This window comes from Protopterus annectens, chromosome 3.part1 (genome assembly GCF_019279795.1).
Source record: "Protopterus annectens isolate FY-2018-M chromosome 3.part1, PAN1.0, whole genome shotgun sequence".
Classification (NCBI taxonomy): Eukaryota; Metazoa; Chordata; order Ceratodontiformes; family Protopteridae; genus Protopterus; species Protopterus annectens.
Window position 1 is genome coordinate 1,529,205,438 of NC_056732.1, and position 16,795 is coordinate 1,529,222,232.

The 16,795-nt window shown below is 41.4% G+C and overlaps 1 protein-coding gene across 1 annotated transcript in view; it reads left to right on the forward strand.

Moving 5' to 3' along the window:
- The window catches only part of ABCB8 (ATP binding cassette subfamily B member 8), a 1,506,569-nt gene that overhangs the window by 920,856 nt on the left and 568,918 nt on the right, over window positions 1–16,795 (forward strand). Inside the window, exon 12 of the mRNA XM_044067605.1 lies at window positions 8,853–8,947. Coding sequence (XP_043923540.1) covers window positions 8,853–8,947 — 95 coding nt within the window. The remainder of the gene's footprint in view (window positions 1–8,852; window positions 8,948–16,795) is intronic.

Below are 16,795 nucleotides of genomic sequence, written 5' to 3' on the forward strand. Positions count from 1 at the left end.
GATGGGACAGAAGATCTAGTGGGTGCAGGGCATCACTAAGTCCCCCTTGGCCTTGACCATGCCATCTGCTCCCCCACTTCCTCCTCCTCCAACTTCAGGGCAAGCTTTGGAGTCATTAAATCTGATGTGCATGGTGCCTTTCAGTTCTGATGCAAAGATGTCTCTTTCCTTGGACCAGACCTTTACTTGGAGTTTTTCGGCCTTTTCAGAGCTGGAAAGTTCTCGGAGCCATAGTGAACCTCACGAACCATGAGTACACTAGACTTTCAGGCCTTTGGATAAGTCGATATGCCTCAGGGCATCTGCTCAGGTGAGCTTGGTTCTGACTTCTATCCTGGGTGAACTGTCTTCTGGACTGGAGGAGACCCCGTCCCAAAAGTGTGGCTTGTCGGAGCCGGGGTCCTCCTCCACTCAGGAGCAGTCAGCCTTTGGGGCTCTGGAGAGGTCTATAGCTGCCACTGCATCTAGAAGGTCACCTGTCCACTTGGATCCTCAATCCCATCAATGCACCCTGCTTTCTTCTTCTTCTGACCAGGATGTTCCACTGGAAAAGCGGGACCTAAGGCACCAGCATACCCATTGAGGTACCCCTGGCTCTTCTGATACCTCCCAAGAGTACCCCACTGAGGTGGTCCTTAGGAAGATACTTTGCAAGAGGAAGCATTTGGACCCCATGGAGGAGTCAGCCACTGAAGACACCAACCTTGATGAGGGAGAAGGATCCCCATGGTCACCGCCTGAGGATGTTTCCTTTTGGAAGATTCTGGAGATCCTGAAATAGAGAGGTGGCTGGCAGTCCAGTACTCCTTTCCCTGAAGAGTTGGTGTACCTGGAGGCCTTTGGTTCCTGACCATCTACCTCTTGTGCCTGATAAAAGATAACTTCCGATTTGTGGGTGCAGAGGACAATATCCAGGGGTTACCAAATTTCCTTCTGTCAACAACCCCCCAAACAGAAAAATCCCAGACATTCCACCCAGTCAAAGGGATCAAGCAGTTACTCTTATTCAAAAACTGCTGGAAAAAAGAGTCATTCAAGAGGTCTGTCAAAACCAGAGAGGATTCAGAACTTACTCAAGGTTCTTTTTGGTTCCAAAGAAAACAAGGGACTGGAGACCTATTCTGGATCTCAGCAGATTAAACAAGTCAGTTTGACGTTGCAAGTTCTGAATGGTCACCGTGCAGTCCATACTTCCTTTCCTTCAGCAAGATGATTGGATGTGCTCAGTAGATCTTCAGGAAGCGTACTACTACAAAAAAATGAACAGAGGTTCCAGAAGATACCTATGCTTCTGGTTGGGAACCAGTTATTACCAGTTCAGAGCACTGCCCTTTGGTCTCACTATCACCCCCAGAGTGTTCACCAAATGCATGACAGAGGTTGCGGCTCACCTGAGATGACAAGGATTCCAGGTGTTTCTTTATTAAGATGACTGGCTCTTATCTGCCCCGACCAGGCAAGAAACTCTGTTTTTCAAATTTGTACAGAAATAGGCATAACAATAAATTACTAAAAAATCGCACCTGGACCCTTCTCAAACATTAGAGTTCATAGTAGCACTGTTGGACACCACTCAGATGATTGTGAAACTTCCCCCCTCCAGAGTGTTAACAGTCAGGTGACAAACACACAAATTAATCTGAAACTAGAAGGTAGCTGCTCATCATGTTCTACAGGCTTTAGTATCAGTGGTGGCGGCAATACTGTTGATTTCACAAGTGGATATTTCAATGGCTTTTAGTTGCTCAATGGTCAACTATCCACCAATGGTTGTCTCACCAATTTGTCATAACAGACACATTCAAAAGGACCCTCTCGTGGTGGATTCAATGAAAACAGTTGACGCAAGGTCTACCCTTTGTTCCCCCTCAACCACAGGCCACAGTGACCACAGATGCTTCCCAGGTAGGGTGAGAGAGGCATTATCTGGGGAAGACAGTCCAAGGAACCTGGTCTGCAGATGATGCCAATCTGCACATAAACATACTGGAGATGAGGGCAGTGCAGATTGGCCTCATCTGCAGACAAGGCCAATCTGCACATAAACATCCTGGAGATGAGGGCAGTGCTTCTAGCATTGCAGGCATTTCAGACTGCTCTTCCTCTGGAAACATTGGCGATTCAATCAGATAACATGTTGGTGGTCTGGTACATAAGCAAGGAGGAACCAGATCATATCCTCTGTGTCGAGAAGCACTCAGAATGTGGCAATTGGTGATATCATCTAACTGTTTTCTTATAACAGCGCACATTCCAAGAAAGTCCAGAGTGATAGTGGACAAGTTGAACAGATCTATCCTCATGCCTCATGAGTGGTCCCTCAACCAGGAAATAGCGGAAGACATTTTCTGAAACAGCCTTGCTACATCCTCTTTGCATCTCCCCTAAACAACAAATGCAACAGCTACTTTTCCCTAATCCCCCCACCGGGGGAATCCCTGAGGGATGCTCTCACACAGAATTGGCCTCCCGGTCTATTGTACGCCTTTCCCCCAATTCCTTTGATTCCCAAATTCCTTCTGAAAGCAAATAGGTTGACGAGAACAGTGATCCTTATTGCCCCATATTGGCCTTGTCAAATCTGTTTCCTTTCCTCTGGCCTCATCTACAGAAGGAACCTTGGATCCTGAAACCCGTTTTAGTCCTTCTGTCACACCCGACAGGAATGATTCATCCCAACTTTCACAACCTCAAGTTGATGGCTTGGTTCTTCCAATTCCATTAATTGCCAGATAACCCATTCTCTCCTCACCCATCCATCATATTTTGATGTCCTCTCATAAGTCATCAACTCAAAAACTTTATAGAAGTAAATGGAAGAGGTTTTTAATGTGGGCTCAGCAGCACAGTGTAGATCCCCTCATGGCACCTATTTACTCTCTTCTAGAATTCTTAGTCCACCTTTTTTATAATGGAGCAGCTGCTTCTACAATTAAAGTACAATTAGCAGCAATTTCAGATTTCCACATTGGGAAGGATAATTTATCTCTCATTTCCCACAAACTTTGCAAAGCCTTCTTAAAAGGGACTCTATTGTTAAGACCTACTCATAAGGATCCCTCTCCCCCATGGGATGTTAATTTGGTACTACATCTAATTGTTCAGCCCCCATTTGAACCTGCAGTGACTTGTGATGTTAAATTTCTATGTTGGAAAACTATCTTTCTAGTGGCTATTACATCTGCAAGATGAATATCAAAAATCCAGGCACTGTCTTCACAGCCTCCATATCTGATTTTTCATAAAGACAGAGTCTCTCTGTGTACCAACCCCTGCTTTCTGCCAACAGTTGTTTCACAAACAAATATAAATGAGGCCATACATTTGCCTGTTTTCTTTCCTAACTTCCGCAACAAAGGCAAGTTATGTTCTACATTTGTTGGATGTCAGTAGATGGCTATGTTTCTGTTTGCATAGGACTAAAGAGTTTCGGAATGCAAGTCAAATGTTTGTTGCCTTTACAGGCCCTAAGAAAGGCCTACCAGTATCCAAAGTTACTTTATCAAAATGGGTCTCTGATTGCATTTCTTTTATTTACATCACAAAATATATAAATCCTACCATACCTATTTGAGCTCACTCATCCAGGGCCATGGCCACATCCGCAGTCTTCCAAACTAATGCCTCCATGGAAAACATTTGTGCAGCTGCCACATGGGCCAGTTACCATATCTTTATTACTCATTACAAGTTGGATTTGGTCTGCAGGGGAAGAGCCTCCTTTTGTCCAATGGTTCTGAGAAACATACTCCCAGGAGTCCGCCCAGGATAAAGGAAGCTGGGGACTTGGTCTCATATGTGAGGACGAGATGAGAAATTAACAATATCAGATAAAGAAGTTATGTTCTCCCCATAATGTTCCATCTGTATTGTCAATTTTTCATCTCTTCTTACATCCCCTCCCTCCAGCCCTCTACTTTTGGGCTTTTTGGTTGAATGGGAAGCAAAATTACAGGACATTTCTATTATCTCCAATACTTCAGAAGTGATCACCTTAAAAAATTTCAGATGCAGGTTTATTTTCAGTTTTTTATGGGGAATATTCTGGGAAAAACAAACTCAGAACCTTGAACAGACTACAGCAAATAACCACCAAAGCTCTTGAAAGCACGGTTACTCCAGTGCAAAACTTTATTCAAACAGATTAAGTGCTTTCATCCAGCTAATTCACAGACTTCTTCAGAATCAATTCAAAGTTCAACTACACCCTTTTTAAATCTCCCTCTTAAAAATCACATAACTTTCTACACCAATGAAAGCTGAACAGTTAAGTAAATAACATGACATAAATTAAAAAAATATATGCTAAAAAATGTTTTTTTTTAAATATGGTAATATATCCTTAAAATCTTGAAAAAACACAAACTGCTACATTTTTTTTGTATTATACTTGAGACCTGGTGGCACACATGCATTTAATCTCAGCTGTCACAAGGTCTCTTTACGTTTTATCACATCTACCTACAGTCCACTTCCAAGCCCATAGATACTGTATCAGTTCCAAAAATTGCAAACCCATGCTCAGGGTATTTTTCCAAATGTTTATACAGTGAATTGCTGAGCTGTTTCTTTCTTATATCAAACATATGTTCGTAAATATGTTCTTTGAACCTATGATGGGTCTTCCCTACATAGAAAGTGTCACAGTTTTTACACAAAGCTAAGTACATACCTCCTATAGAATTACATGAACAGTGAAAAGAAGTATATACTAGCTGTTTGTTGACCTTAACTTTGTCAGCCTTCAAAATATGTTTACACTGATAACAAAAAACACATTTAAAGGTACCCAACCTCTTGCTGGTCCATACACGTGGCTGTGTGCCACTTTCCAATAGATTTTTAAGAGACCTACCTTTTTTATACATTATGCTAGGCTGTCCCCCTAAAAGATCAATTAAACCTCCAAAACATTGGAATATTCTTGTGTATAAGTGGTAATAAAAGAACACGTATATTCACCCTTGATTTGTGCTCTCACATTCATAATTGGCTGAGCTTGCCTTGCCATAAGGATTGGTACCAACTCACCACTTTGCCTTTTCCTTGTGATTTCAGAGTAAACATCACTTACCAAATCTGTCGGGTACCCCTTAGTGAAAAACATTTCTTATAACTTATTTCCTTCCACATCAAATAACGTGTCATCAGAAAGCATTCTAGTCAGTCTGACAAATTGTCCTTTAACAATACCCCTTTTGCGCTGCTGCAGATGGCAGCTAGTATAACATAATAACCCACTGGAATAGGTGGTCTTCCTATCAATATTACTTGAAATGACTCCCTTGGTAACATCTTTGCCAACTAATATATCCAGATAACTAATTTTGTTACAGTTGTACTCATAGCTGAATTTTAAAAAAGATGTCGTGGAATACATAATATTATAGTCATAAAATACCAGAAAGCATACTAAGAACTAAGCCAACATACGAATGGAGAAAGGTGAGTTTGCAGATAGAGAGGGAAAGGTAGTAGAATGGGAAGAGGCCAAGAAAATATTTGGACTGGAGACTAAAGATAGTCTTACCTATCAAGGATTGATGTCAGAATATAGGCTAAGAGAAATGGATAGCGGAATCCTAAGTGAATGACCCACACTGGTTGAGTGTTTTATTTAATGTACAACACAAGCTGCTGTTAAAAAGGGATAATTAGTAGGGCATAAGAAATATTACAATATAACTATAGGAATCAACCAGTGGATGTCAGAAAAGATTGGGGAGAGATTAGATAAGCAATTCACAAAGAAACAATGAGAGGATATATGTATGGCTCTCAAATATGAAACAAAATGTAGAAGATTTAGAATTTTTGTCTGGAAGTGTTTGCATAGGTACTTTTATACCACAAGCAGACTCCAAGGAGTTTTTCCTGAGGTAAATGGCAAATAGTGGAGGTGTAATGGGGAAGAAAGAGGTACCTGGAAGGATGTGTTATCGGAGTGTAATGAGTTGGCAGATTTTAAAAATTCCCTGTTGAGCACTCTGCCAAGAATACTGGATGAGTACATGAGTTTAACTAAGGAAATCATTTTTTTGAGCTGGGATACAGGATCTGAATTGCCTAGACATAGTAAGGTCCTGTTAATTGTAATTAGGGAGGTTGGCATAATGGCTACGATATTTGCCTTACACACACGAGGTGCAGGGTTTGATTTTCACATGGGTTAATTGGCTAGGCTTAAAATGGCCCACAAGGGCAGTTAGCCTAGTACTAATCTATGAACCTATGGTGGCTGCCAAAAGAGCAATTACTAGAAAATGACAATCAGTCTAAACCAACCGTACGTGAAGTAATGAAAATTGTAACTGAGATATAAGAACAGGAAGTGTGATCTTCAGAAGTGGTAAGAGGGGTAAATTACGTAGAAAACAATGGAAATTGAGGGAACAGTGCATGCAAAAAACTGTTGTGGAGAAGGAATGAGGTTTAAGAGAAGGCGGAAATTGAACAATTTAGTTAATGTTGGTTTAATTATTTTGTATAGCACAATATGTATGAAGTATAAGGTTTGCAAATGGGAACTTGTTAATATGGTTTGATTACTTTACATAAATGTAAGTTTGTCTGTGTCACAAGTGATAATTCAATAAAAGTGTTTTAAAAAAAAATAATTATAGAAAATACAAGGCAACTGGGCCCTATGGCTATTTACACCCTCCCCCCTACACACACACACACACACACACACACACACACACACACACACAGTTAGACCATACCTCCTTTTTCAAGGTGCAACAGGCCAGACGTACCAGGGATGAATATGCATATACCCGGCTATTTGCCTAACTCTATTTTGAAAATAAAAAAAGTAAAATGTGGCTTTGCTTAATTTGGAGTGGAAGTTTGTTGCATGACAAATCTGTCTCCTGCCCACACACACACACACACACACACACACACACACACACACACACACACACACACACCTGGGTTTTGTTTATTTTCTGAAGCAGGCTCACATCTCTACTTCTAGCATATACTACCACAGTCTCTCCTCAATGAGAGGTGAACTGGCTAAGCTGTGTCACTCTTCTGTCCTCTACATCATCTCCTGCGGTTGGCTAAGATACTATTCAAATTCAGGTCGCCAGGGCTTTATCCCTCTACAGCAATACAGCTGGCTGTTTTTCACTGTATTTTAAAATCTACCATATTACACCTCCCACAAGATAATGGGACATGAGCATGTATAATGGAAGAGCTGTGCTGCGTCTAATTCTTGTTAATATAGTTAAGAAGTTAGAAAATGCCACCTGGCTAGCTACAAGCTTTCTTGACTCAACAGTCTGTTTTGTACTTATTACTGAATTATTATCCTTGTTTGACATATTGAAATGTTGCTTTATTGTGATTTTGAGATACTGAGTTTTTGATGTTTGTATTAACAGTACTACAGATTTATTTTTTACTGTTTTTGTACTTATTCTAATGATTATATTAATAGTCTTTGCCTCATTTGTATATTAAAATGTTTTATTTGGTATATACTTTAGCTGTTTCCCCCTAACTGATTTATGTTTATTTGCTTGACTTTCATGTATTTCATTAAGCGCTTTGTGGTAGAACACTATAATAACCACTGAATTGAGTTTTGGGGACTGTTGCTACCCTTCCTTCAGCCATCTCTTCTGAGTGAGCTCTTAATTGTTCCTTAATAAGAGCTGCAGAGCCTAGGTATAGCCTTCAGCTGGGAGAAGCCATCCTTGCATTCAGCCCAGACCATTCACTTTATTAGTACTGTTCTTAACTCAGTCCATTGCTCTGCATAGCTTGGAAATAGATCTGGAGATCAGGGACCTTGTCCTTCAGACATGTTTTTTTATCTTGGAACCCCTTGTTTCTTGAAATCTTGGAGCAGGGGCTTCCCTTCTCTTTTCTTCTTTTACAAAGCATGGCATGATATTATACACTTCTCTGGAAGGATTGGGAACCCATCTGGATTTGCATTTGGTTAAGAGTCACCATGTTATGTTGGATAAGGAAAAAATGTGTCCTCATTCTGGAGGTTTGGATGATGCATCTTGCTGTATGAGTGGTAAAGATGGAGTTGAGTCTAAGACTTTTGTTTATGGAAAACAAAGCAGCAGTTGTATGATACCTGACCAAGCAGAAGTAGTATGCACTTGAGCCTTTTTGCACTGTTCCCATCTGGGTTTGGGAGTGGGCTATTAGTTGCAACATCTTCCTGATGGTCAATCACTTTACAGGAATGCTCAGAGCATGGACAGACAAGTGCTTAAGGTTCTACCACAGTGTAAACCTACTGCTGAGGACCTCTTAAAATAATAACAGCAGTTTCATGTTTTCAATATATATCTTCAAAGGAGTTCTCTGCATGGGGCTTCATTTTTCCTACAGTCATTTCCCCATTTTAGAAGTTTCTGTCTTCACTACTAACTACTGGTATTTTAAGTACAAGCCCATGGCATTTTCAGTTCTTGAAATGCATGTCCTTTCCAGGTAATACCTGACAGGGCTATTCAAAACAGACACCAGTAAGATGAATGTAGCACTTATCACAAACTTCACCAAGAGGTGATATGTTGTTTCAAAGTAAGGGCCTTGGTAGACATTTGAAAGGTGATATAAAAGTACAGTGAATATAACACGTTGAAGACCCTCACAGACAACCAGTTCGTGTAGTAAATATTCAAATATTTGTATTTTTTTCATATAGTAAATCTTCAAATGTTTGTATTTTTTATTACTTTTGTTTGCAGTAGCAGTCTAACCGATGTAGGAATAAAAGTAACTATGTTGTTAATGATGCTACCTCTGCTGTTGACAGTTAGTGTTATCCATCATTAGTACGACTGTTGTAATATTTTATCTTTTATCTCCAGCTACCCAACAAGACCAGGTCATGTGGTTCTGAAAAACTTCAACCTGTCACTTCCTCCTTCTAAGACAGTAGCCATTGTTGGACAATCTGGAAGCGGTAAGAGCAACAATTCAGATTTCATCTATGTTGTGCCAAGTTTGCAAAAATGACCTTTAAAAGCAATAGTTTACTTATAAAAATATTTAAAATTCATACTTGTGTATAGTACTTATAGTTCAAGTTTTGTTTCTAGAAAATGTTTTTAGTCACCAGTTTATTGCATAACTAAAGTTTTTTCTTGGTAGATGAGGATTAGTTGCTGCACTAAACTGGACCTTTTCCCTTGCATGGCATATCCTTGTACATCTTTCTTTATACCTGGCCTGTTCATTTTCCCCATTGCCTTTCCATAAAACAGTTTTAAACTATCCTCTGATTTCTTCAACCCATATTTTCTAGGTTTATGTATTACTGCAGTGTCTTTCTTTTACATCATCAAACCCCTTTTTCCCATTTTCTACATGGGGTCAGGGTGTCAGCTCACCCGTCACCATCTGTCTCTATTCAGAGCCACTTTTCTACCATCTTCGACACTCGTGCTTGATTATTTGAGATCTTCTGTCCCACAGTCTATCCACCTGTTTGCTGGATGCCTTCATTTCTTCCTGGCTTCTTGTCTATCCCAAATCATCTTCACCAGATTGTCTTCTGCTTTTCTGCACATATGCCCTCACCCGTCACCATCTGTCTCTATTCAGAGCCACTTTTCTACCATCTTCGACACTCGTGCTTGATTATTTGAGATCTTCTGTCCCACAGTCTATCCACCTGTTTGCTGGACGCCTTCATTTCTTCCTGGCTTCTTGTCTATCCCAAATCATCTTCACCAGATTGTCTTCTGCTTTTCTGCACATATGCCCAAACTAACTTAATCTGCTCTCTTTGACCTTTTCTGCAATTGGAGCTACTTCCGCTTCTGCTGTTACCTCCTTATATCTTTGTCTGTCCCACAGGGTGCATCCTGCCACCCATCTCAGGCACTTCATCACCATCACCTCTAGTTTTCTCAACTACTCTATGTTTACTGCCCAGGTTTCTGTACGATACAGTAACACTGGTTGAACCACTGTTTTGTACACCTCACTTTTCAGCTTCTCTGGCATTCTTCTGTCACATGCTACCCCAACACTCTGTGCCAGTTGGCTACAGCCCCTCTGATTCTAGCTTTTACCTTCTCATTCAGACTTCCCTTCTCCTCAACCACCCCTTTCAGGTACTTGAAGCTTTTTACCTGTTCCACTGTTTTCCCTTTCTAACTCAATTCTCAGCTTCTTCTGATTTCCCCCATTTGCCGCCATTACAACTGTCTTATCTGTACTCTGTTTCATCCCCTGTGCCTTAAGTTATGCATTATATTCCCCTATCCTTTGTTGAGATTTTTGCTCAGAGTCTGCCTGTAATGCCACATTGTCTGTATACAGCAACTTTGTTGATCTGTCCCCCCTCGACCTGTTTGCTAATGTAGTCCATCACCAGTATGAACAATGGTGGGCTGAAAGCTGAACTCTGTTGCTCACCCACTCCCACTGGGAACTGCTCTGTGATACTGAATACTGTTCATACTTGATTGAGTCTTTGGGTACTTGTACATAGCTTGCACTAATTCTACCAATGTTTCCAAGACTTCAAACCACCACAGGACTGCCCAAATCAGCTTTCTTGGGTCCTTGTTATATGCTGTCTGTAAGTCTAGGAATACCCATTTGGACCCTTTCCTCATTTCCAGCTTCTTCCCAAGTGTCTGTCTCACTGCAAACATTAGGTCATTTGTGCTGCATCCTAATCTGAATCCAAACTGCTCATCTCCTCTCAAACTTTCTACTACTCTTCGTATTCATTTATCAGTCACCCTCTCCAGAACTCTCATGCAGTGTGACAGGAGTTTGATACCTGTGCAATGCCCACAGCTGTGGTGGTCCCCTTTGTTCTTGAACACTATCACTAGTATGCTTATTCTCCAGTTAATTGGGATATGCCTTTCTCTCCAGTCCTTAAAGACATGAGTGCCCTCAGCAGCCATTTCTTCCCGATCTCATCCAGCACTTTTATCATATCTGTGACCTAATCTGAGCCTGCTGCTTAACCCAACTTCATTTTCCTTAGAGCTTTTCCTACTTCGTCTATGTGGGCTCCTTCTCTTCTCTCATTGTAGACTGTGTCTTGGTCAATACAACATCTGTGGGGTTTTCTTCATTCAGAAGCTGCTGGAAGTACCTGTTCCATTTGACTTTGATGTCTTGTAGACTGGTGAGTAGGTTGTTGCTGGCATCCCTTATGAAGGGTATCTGACTGTCTTTACATTTCTGTTTTTGCTTTGCAACTTGATATAGTTTCTTTGTGCCATCTACTGAATCATTTTCCAAAAGCTGGTAGATGCCTCTGGCGTCTTGTTCTTTGTTATTGCAGATGTTTTTGTAGAGTCTTTATTAGTCATCTATTATTCCTTCCTAGCCTGGTCTTTCTTTTCTAACCACATTTTCCTGTGCTCCTTCTTTATTTTGATGACTTCCTGGACTTCTGCATTCCTTATGCACCTTATTCCTATACCTGGCTCAGCTGCATATCTGTTCTGCAGCCCTCATGCATGCTGTTTTGTGATACTGCCATTCTTCAGCTCCACCTTTTTCCTCTTCTTCAGGTGGTAGAGCCCAGAGTAATTCCTTGAACTGTTGTGCTTTATCTCCAGTCATCTTCCATGTATCTAGCCTGGTCTCTGTTGGCCTTAAAGCCTTCTCTGACCACTGCTTGCAGGTGATTGTGGTAACTAGTGGTTTATGCTGTGGGCCAACTGTTTCACTAGGGATGACTTTGTAATCGCCGATTCTACCCCATTGCCCTTTCATTACTAGGAGGAAGTCTGCCTTAGTTGCATGTTGGCCAGTCTTGTATGTGATTTTGTGACCGTCTCTCTTTCTGAACCATGTGTTGGCTACTATCAAGCCATTTGTCAGAAGTCTATAATGGCCTCTCCTTCTTTATTCCTGTTGCCCCACCCCATGTGGACCCAAACAGTCCTCATATCCTGTTCTGTCTTTTCAGATACGTGAATTCAGTTCACCCATTATCAACACTAATTCATGTTGTCCAGTTTTATCCAGTAGGTCCTGTAACTGCTGTCTGAATGCACTGTTTTCCTCACTACCACAGCCCTGCTTTGGGAATAAGCTGAGATTATGAATACTGTCTTATCATTAGGCTGGAGTCTGATTGCCGTGAGTCAGTCACTAATTCTGATGATGTCCCTCACTGTCTTCTTAACCCTCTCCCTCACCACTAATCCCATACCATTTCTAGCCTGTCCTCCTCCTGATTAATAGACTCTGGACCCCAATCCAAGTGGTTTTGCTGCACTGCCCTTCCATCTCGTTTTCTGAATACATAGGCTATCCAGTCTCCTCCTCACCATCATGTCATCCACTGCCAAACTCTGTCCTGTCAGTAAACCTACATGGAGTTTAACAAATCTTAATGTCTGGTAGCTTGATTGGTTTTACATCCAACTTTTACTCAATGGAGCTATCCCAGGTAACCCAAGCGGGACAAATGGACACCAGCTGGGCAGTAGTTTATTGATCCAAGGCTGATGGGCTTTATGGCAGGCACGCACTGGCTAATAGGAGCACATGCAGCCCTTCCACTATTACCATGGGTCCCTGGAGTAGGTCAGAGTAGGCCAAGTCCTCAACACACTTATCACTAGCAATTAGCCATGCTTAGTTGGCAACATTAGATGTTCTTCGTGTTTCACTGTTGCAATCATCACATTTGGGTTATCCCTGCCATGGTAGCCCTCAGTCGGCCCAAATACCAGAGGCTTAGTATTTCTGCGTCAGTTGCTGTCACTTCAGGACTGATGTCAGGTCATCAGTAGTATAAAGGAAGGCAGCCGACGCCATTACATCAGTCTTTGTTGCCAAGGAGCCTGAAGCAGAAGCAGTCACACAAGTGCCGGTTGGCCGCTACCTGAGTTTCATTTTCTGAACTGAAGTTGAAATCTTCTAAAGCTAAGTACCCCATTGGGGATCCTTTTTTAAAAGTTAACAGTTGTCTCACCTGTGGAAAGCAAATACCACACATAGACGTTCATTCTTACTGCGTCACTTGCTTAGGCCCAGACCACAACATCCCCCTCTGTTGCTTTTGTGCTTTGTTCAACTCCAGAACTATATGTCATTGGGCCCTTATTGTAGCTAGATATTTTCACTCTCAGTCGTCAATTTCCAATATGGCTTCGGTAAGCCATCCGACATCAGATCTTCTGAAAAAACGTAAGGATAAAGACAGAGACAGATCGTGCAGGTCCAAACCTACCGACGCTTCCATTAAGCTAGTCGTCAGTTCTCCGGTTCTCAGTGAGGCGCTTTCGCAGCCCCTGATGCCTGCTTCTCTGGATTTGCAGGCTGCTTCCGAGACCCTTTCAGAGTCCAGTATGCTCTTCATCAACTAAGGATCCTGTGGTTGTCTCTACCTTGGATGGGTCCGGAGCCGCTGAGCAGGCACCCGCTTCTGAGGAAGTACTTTGCACTACCGATTCTCGACACAAACCGACGACTTCTTTCCCATCTTCTGTTCTTTCATAAACTACTGAGTTTCTAAGGCCCAGGGTATGAACCACACCCAAGAAACTGACGACCCCATCTCAGGCACCTGCTTCCTTGCCTCAGTCTCAAATGCTTAAAATGGCGGAAGACCTTATAATGCTGATCAGGGGAAGCTATGCTACCCCTTCCGAAAGAGAGAGAGAGATTTGTCCCCAGTAGTTTTATTTGAACAGGAGTCCAATGACTCTGATGCCTCTGAATATGAAGACATGCAACCCCTCTCTGCTTATGAGGATTTTGATGCAGAGGAATCCATTCCTTCAGCTTCTCCACCCGAAGATTTTTCCTTTGAGGAAACCCTTCATACTTTAAGGGAGCATTTCCAATGGGAATGTCAGGACTACCCTCAGTCTAAAAAGAGACTCAGGGAATTTTTAGATCTACTGTGACTTCAGCATACCAATCACGTGCTCTATGATATTTCTAGTTCGTGTGTGGGCATTATTGTAGCCTTCTTTTGTGGGTGTGTGTGTGTGCGTATATGATGAGTGTCATGAGCCATGGTTCCAGTGCATCACCCAGTAGATGGCCTTGTGGAACATCACTACTAGCAAACCTTGTGTAAAGCTGCAAGGTGTGCCATGGTAACTGCTTGTCTTGTCAGCACACACCCACTGAGGATGATTCCTCGAGCCTTACAGGCAATCCAGCAGTTGACTGAGTGGAACCCTTCCTGTTTAACATAGGGAGCTTTTATTTCTATTTGAGTACAGTCTGTGACCCCCAAAAATTCAGATAAGTGTGCTACACCATAAAATTACTGCATTGTTCTTGCTCTCTGCTTTAGTGTGCATAGAAAATAGATGTACTCCCTCACATGTTCTAGCATAACATTAAGACATTGGTGCAGTGTTCTGTAGGCTGAGGCTTGTGACATCTCTAACACAGTCATTGGCTGTATAAAAATATATGTCTATGGGTTCAGTTCCAGACAACAGAAAATATACTCTATTATTCATTTTGCAATTCAGTACTTACTAGCTGTAATCATAATGCAAAATAGCATACACTCCATCCCAATTTATATTTATTGAAGTGTTCTTTGTAAACCTAATTTAAAATAATCACACTTTTTTGTCAAATGTTTACAATTGTGAGAGCCAGGAATATGATAGTTTTAGAATAACAACAATTTATGGCCTCACACATTCATATCTGGATGCATGACTGTTAAAAGTGCATGTCAAATATGTACTGACGGGGACATATTAAAATTACAAAAGATTTATGATACTTTTTTTTTGTTTTATTCTCCCTCACCTCTTTCTCTTTTACTTTTTTATTTTTACTTTTTTTATTTTATTTATTTTTTTGTCATTGCATTGCAACATCCATTCCTTTTTCATCACAACCCCAGCACGGAAAACTAGACTGGCCACAGCGGCCCGGACCACCATCCCTCCACAGATCACTAGGGTGGCACCACCTCCAGCAGCAGAGGCACCCAGCAGTTCTGGGATATAATCTGTCAGTGTTGACTCCACAGCACCTGCATTACCTGCACCAGTAACTCTGTCCATGGACTGGTGCAGTGGTACTCACCAGGAATAGTGGTAGTGGAGGTGGCAATTTTGCCACCCAACAAGAGCTGACATGGCTGGTGGAGCCATTGTGGAGGGGGCCCTGGTGCCCACATTCACTGTATGAAAAGGATCATGCAGCGAATTGCAAAATCACTGCCCCATCTGGCACTGTACCAGGTGTCTAAAACAGGCAACAGTGGTGGCAGTTCTAAGGGTGAGGGCTAGATTCCCACTGTATTCATAGTGGATGGGGATTGTGCCTCCAAATTCCCATGCCTAACCCCAGTCAAGCGGTCCTTCACCCTCTTGTGTCTATTACCATACTTTTCTGTCTTGTATGTTCTTTGTCTGTGCCTCTTATACAACCTAACTAACATACCTTCCCCTGTTATTCCTAAATATTGTCCCCACCATTCCTCTCTCTTTAAAAAAAATAAAATGGACATCTGCCCCACAAAAAAAAAAATTACTCCCCATACCTAACTCTGGTATTTTACACTTGGTTTGATCCAATTGGTCAAACATTTTTAAGTTGTTGTGACACATCCTTTACGATGTGATTATCCAAATTTCCCAAATGTTGTATACGAATCCATTGTTAGCTTGTGAAGACATGGATAGTTATGGTCAATCCCACCATCATCCTGCTTAGTCTGTAATTATCCCCCCTGTGTCATACCTTCTGCATACTCCCTGTTTTCACCACTATCCTATCACCCCTATTTCACACCTTTAATCTGGTCAAAAAATAGATTCATATCACATACATGGTCAGAAATGGCCCATAAACAAAAGTCTCTCTTTCTTTACTCAAAATTTGCATGATGCTTGGCATTAAGCATTATTGCTAGCCGTACTTGCAAAACAGTAATTGCAGCTTCACATCCTCGGGCAAAAATGATCCGACTTTTGCCTTCAGCCACATTTATATAGTACTCACATTAATCTGCTTAGCCCCATTGCACAAGAGAAAATAACACTAATATCATTATGAGGAAACAGCCATAATAAGTACAACAGGTTTGAGGGTTGAATGTAGTCATGATGAGATACTTGAATTGAATTATAAATACAGTATGTTGTTTAGTGTTAGCCACACATTGCCGATGTCTGTTTCATAAAGCACATTGTCCATTTCTCAATACATGCATCACATTTCCTTCAAATATGTGATTTCACATTACTGGGATTTGACTTCTGTGGTGTCAGCAGCTACTGCACAGGTGTACAGAATTTTGAGTACGTTAGGCAGGTGTTTGCATCATGCAGTGTGTGAAAATTTTTGCACATGCTTAGCTTATGAAGAAGTGGAATTGATATGCTCCGGTCCCACCACCATCCTGTGCGGTCCTTAATTTCTCTCCCACCATCCTTTCCTCTCCTTGCATTTCATTTTCACTACTGTCCCATTAATCCCATTTCACACCTTTAATCTGGTCAAAAAATAGATTCACACATCATACACTTAGATAGAAATGTCTGGCAAACAAAACTCTGTTTCCATACTCAACATTTGTGCAACAGTTTGCATCAGTCATCTTTACAGCTAGTTCTTACGACAAAACCTCAAAATTTAAATATGTATGTATTAGGTCACTCAACTGAGCTTGGCAGCAGTGTACCTTGGTAAGCAATTCTGTCAGGCTGAAATAGTGTAACTGTATATGCTTTATTGGCTTATTTTTTTCCTGATATGAGGAGTCCATGTAACACAGTTGGTTCACTGCTGTATGTAAGTGATTTCCATTTTCCTTCTCAGTGTATTCCGTTGAACTGGTACA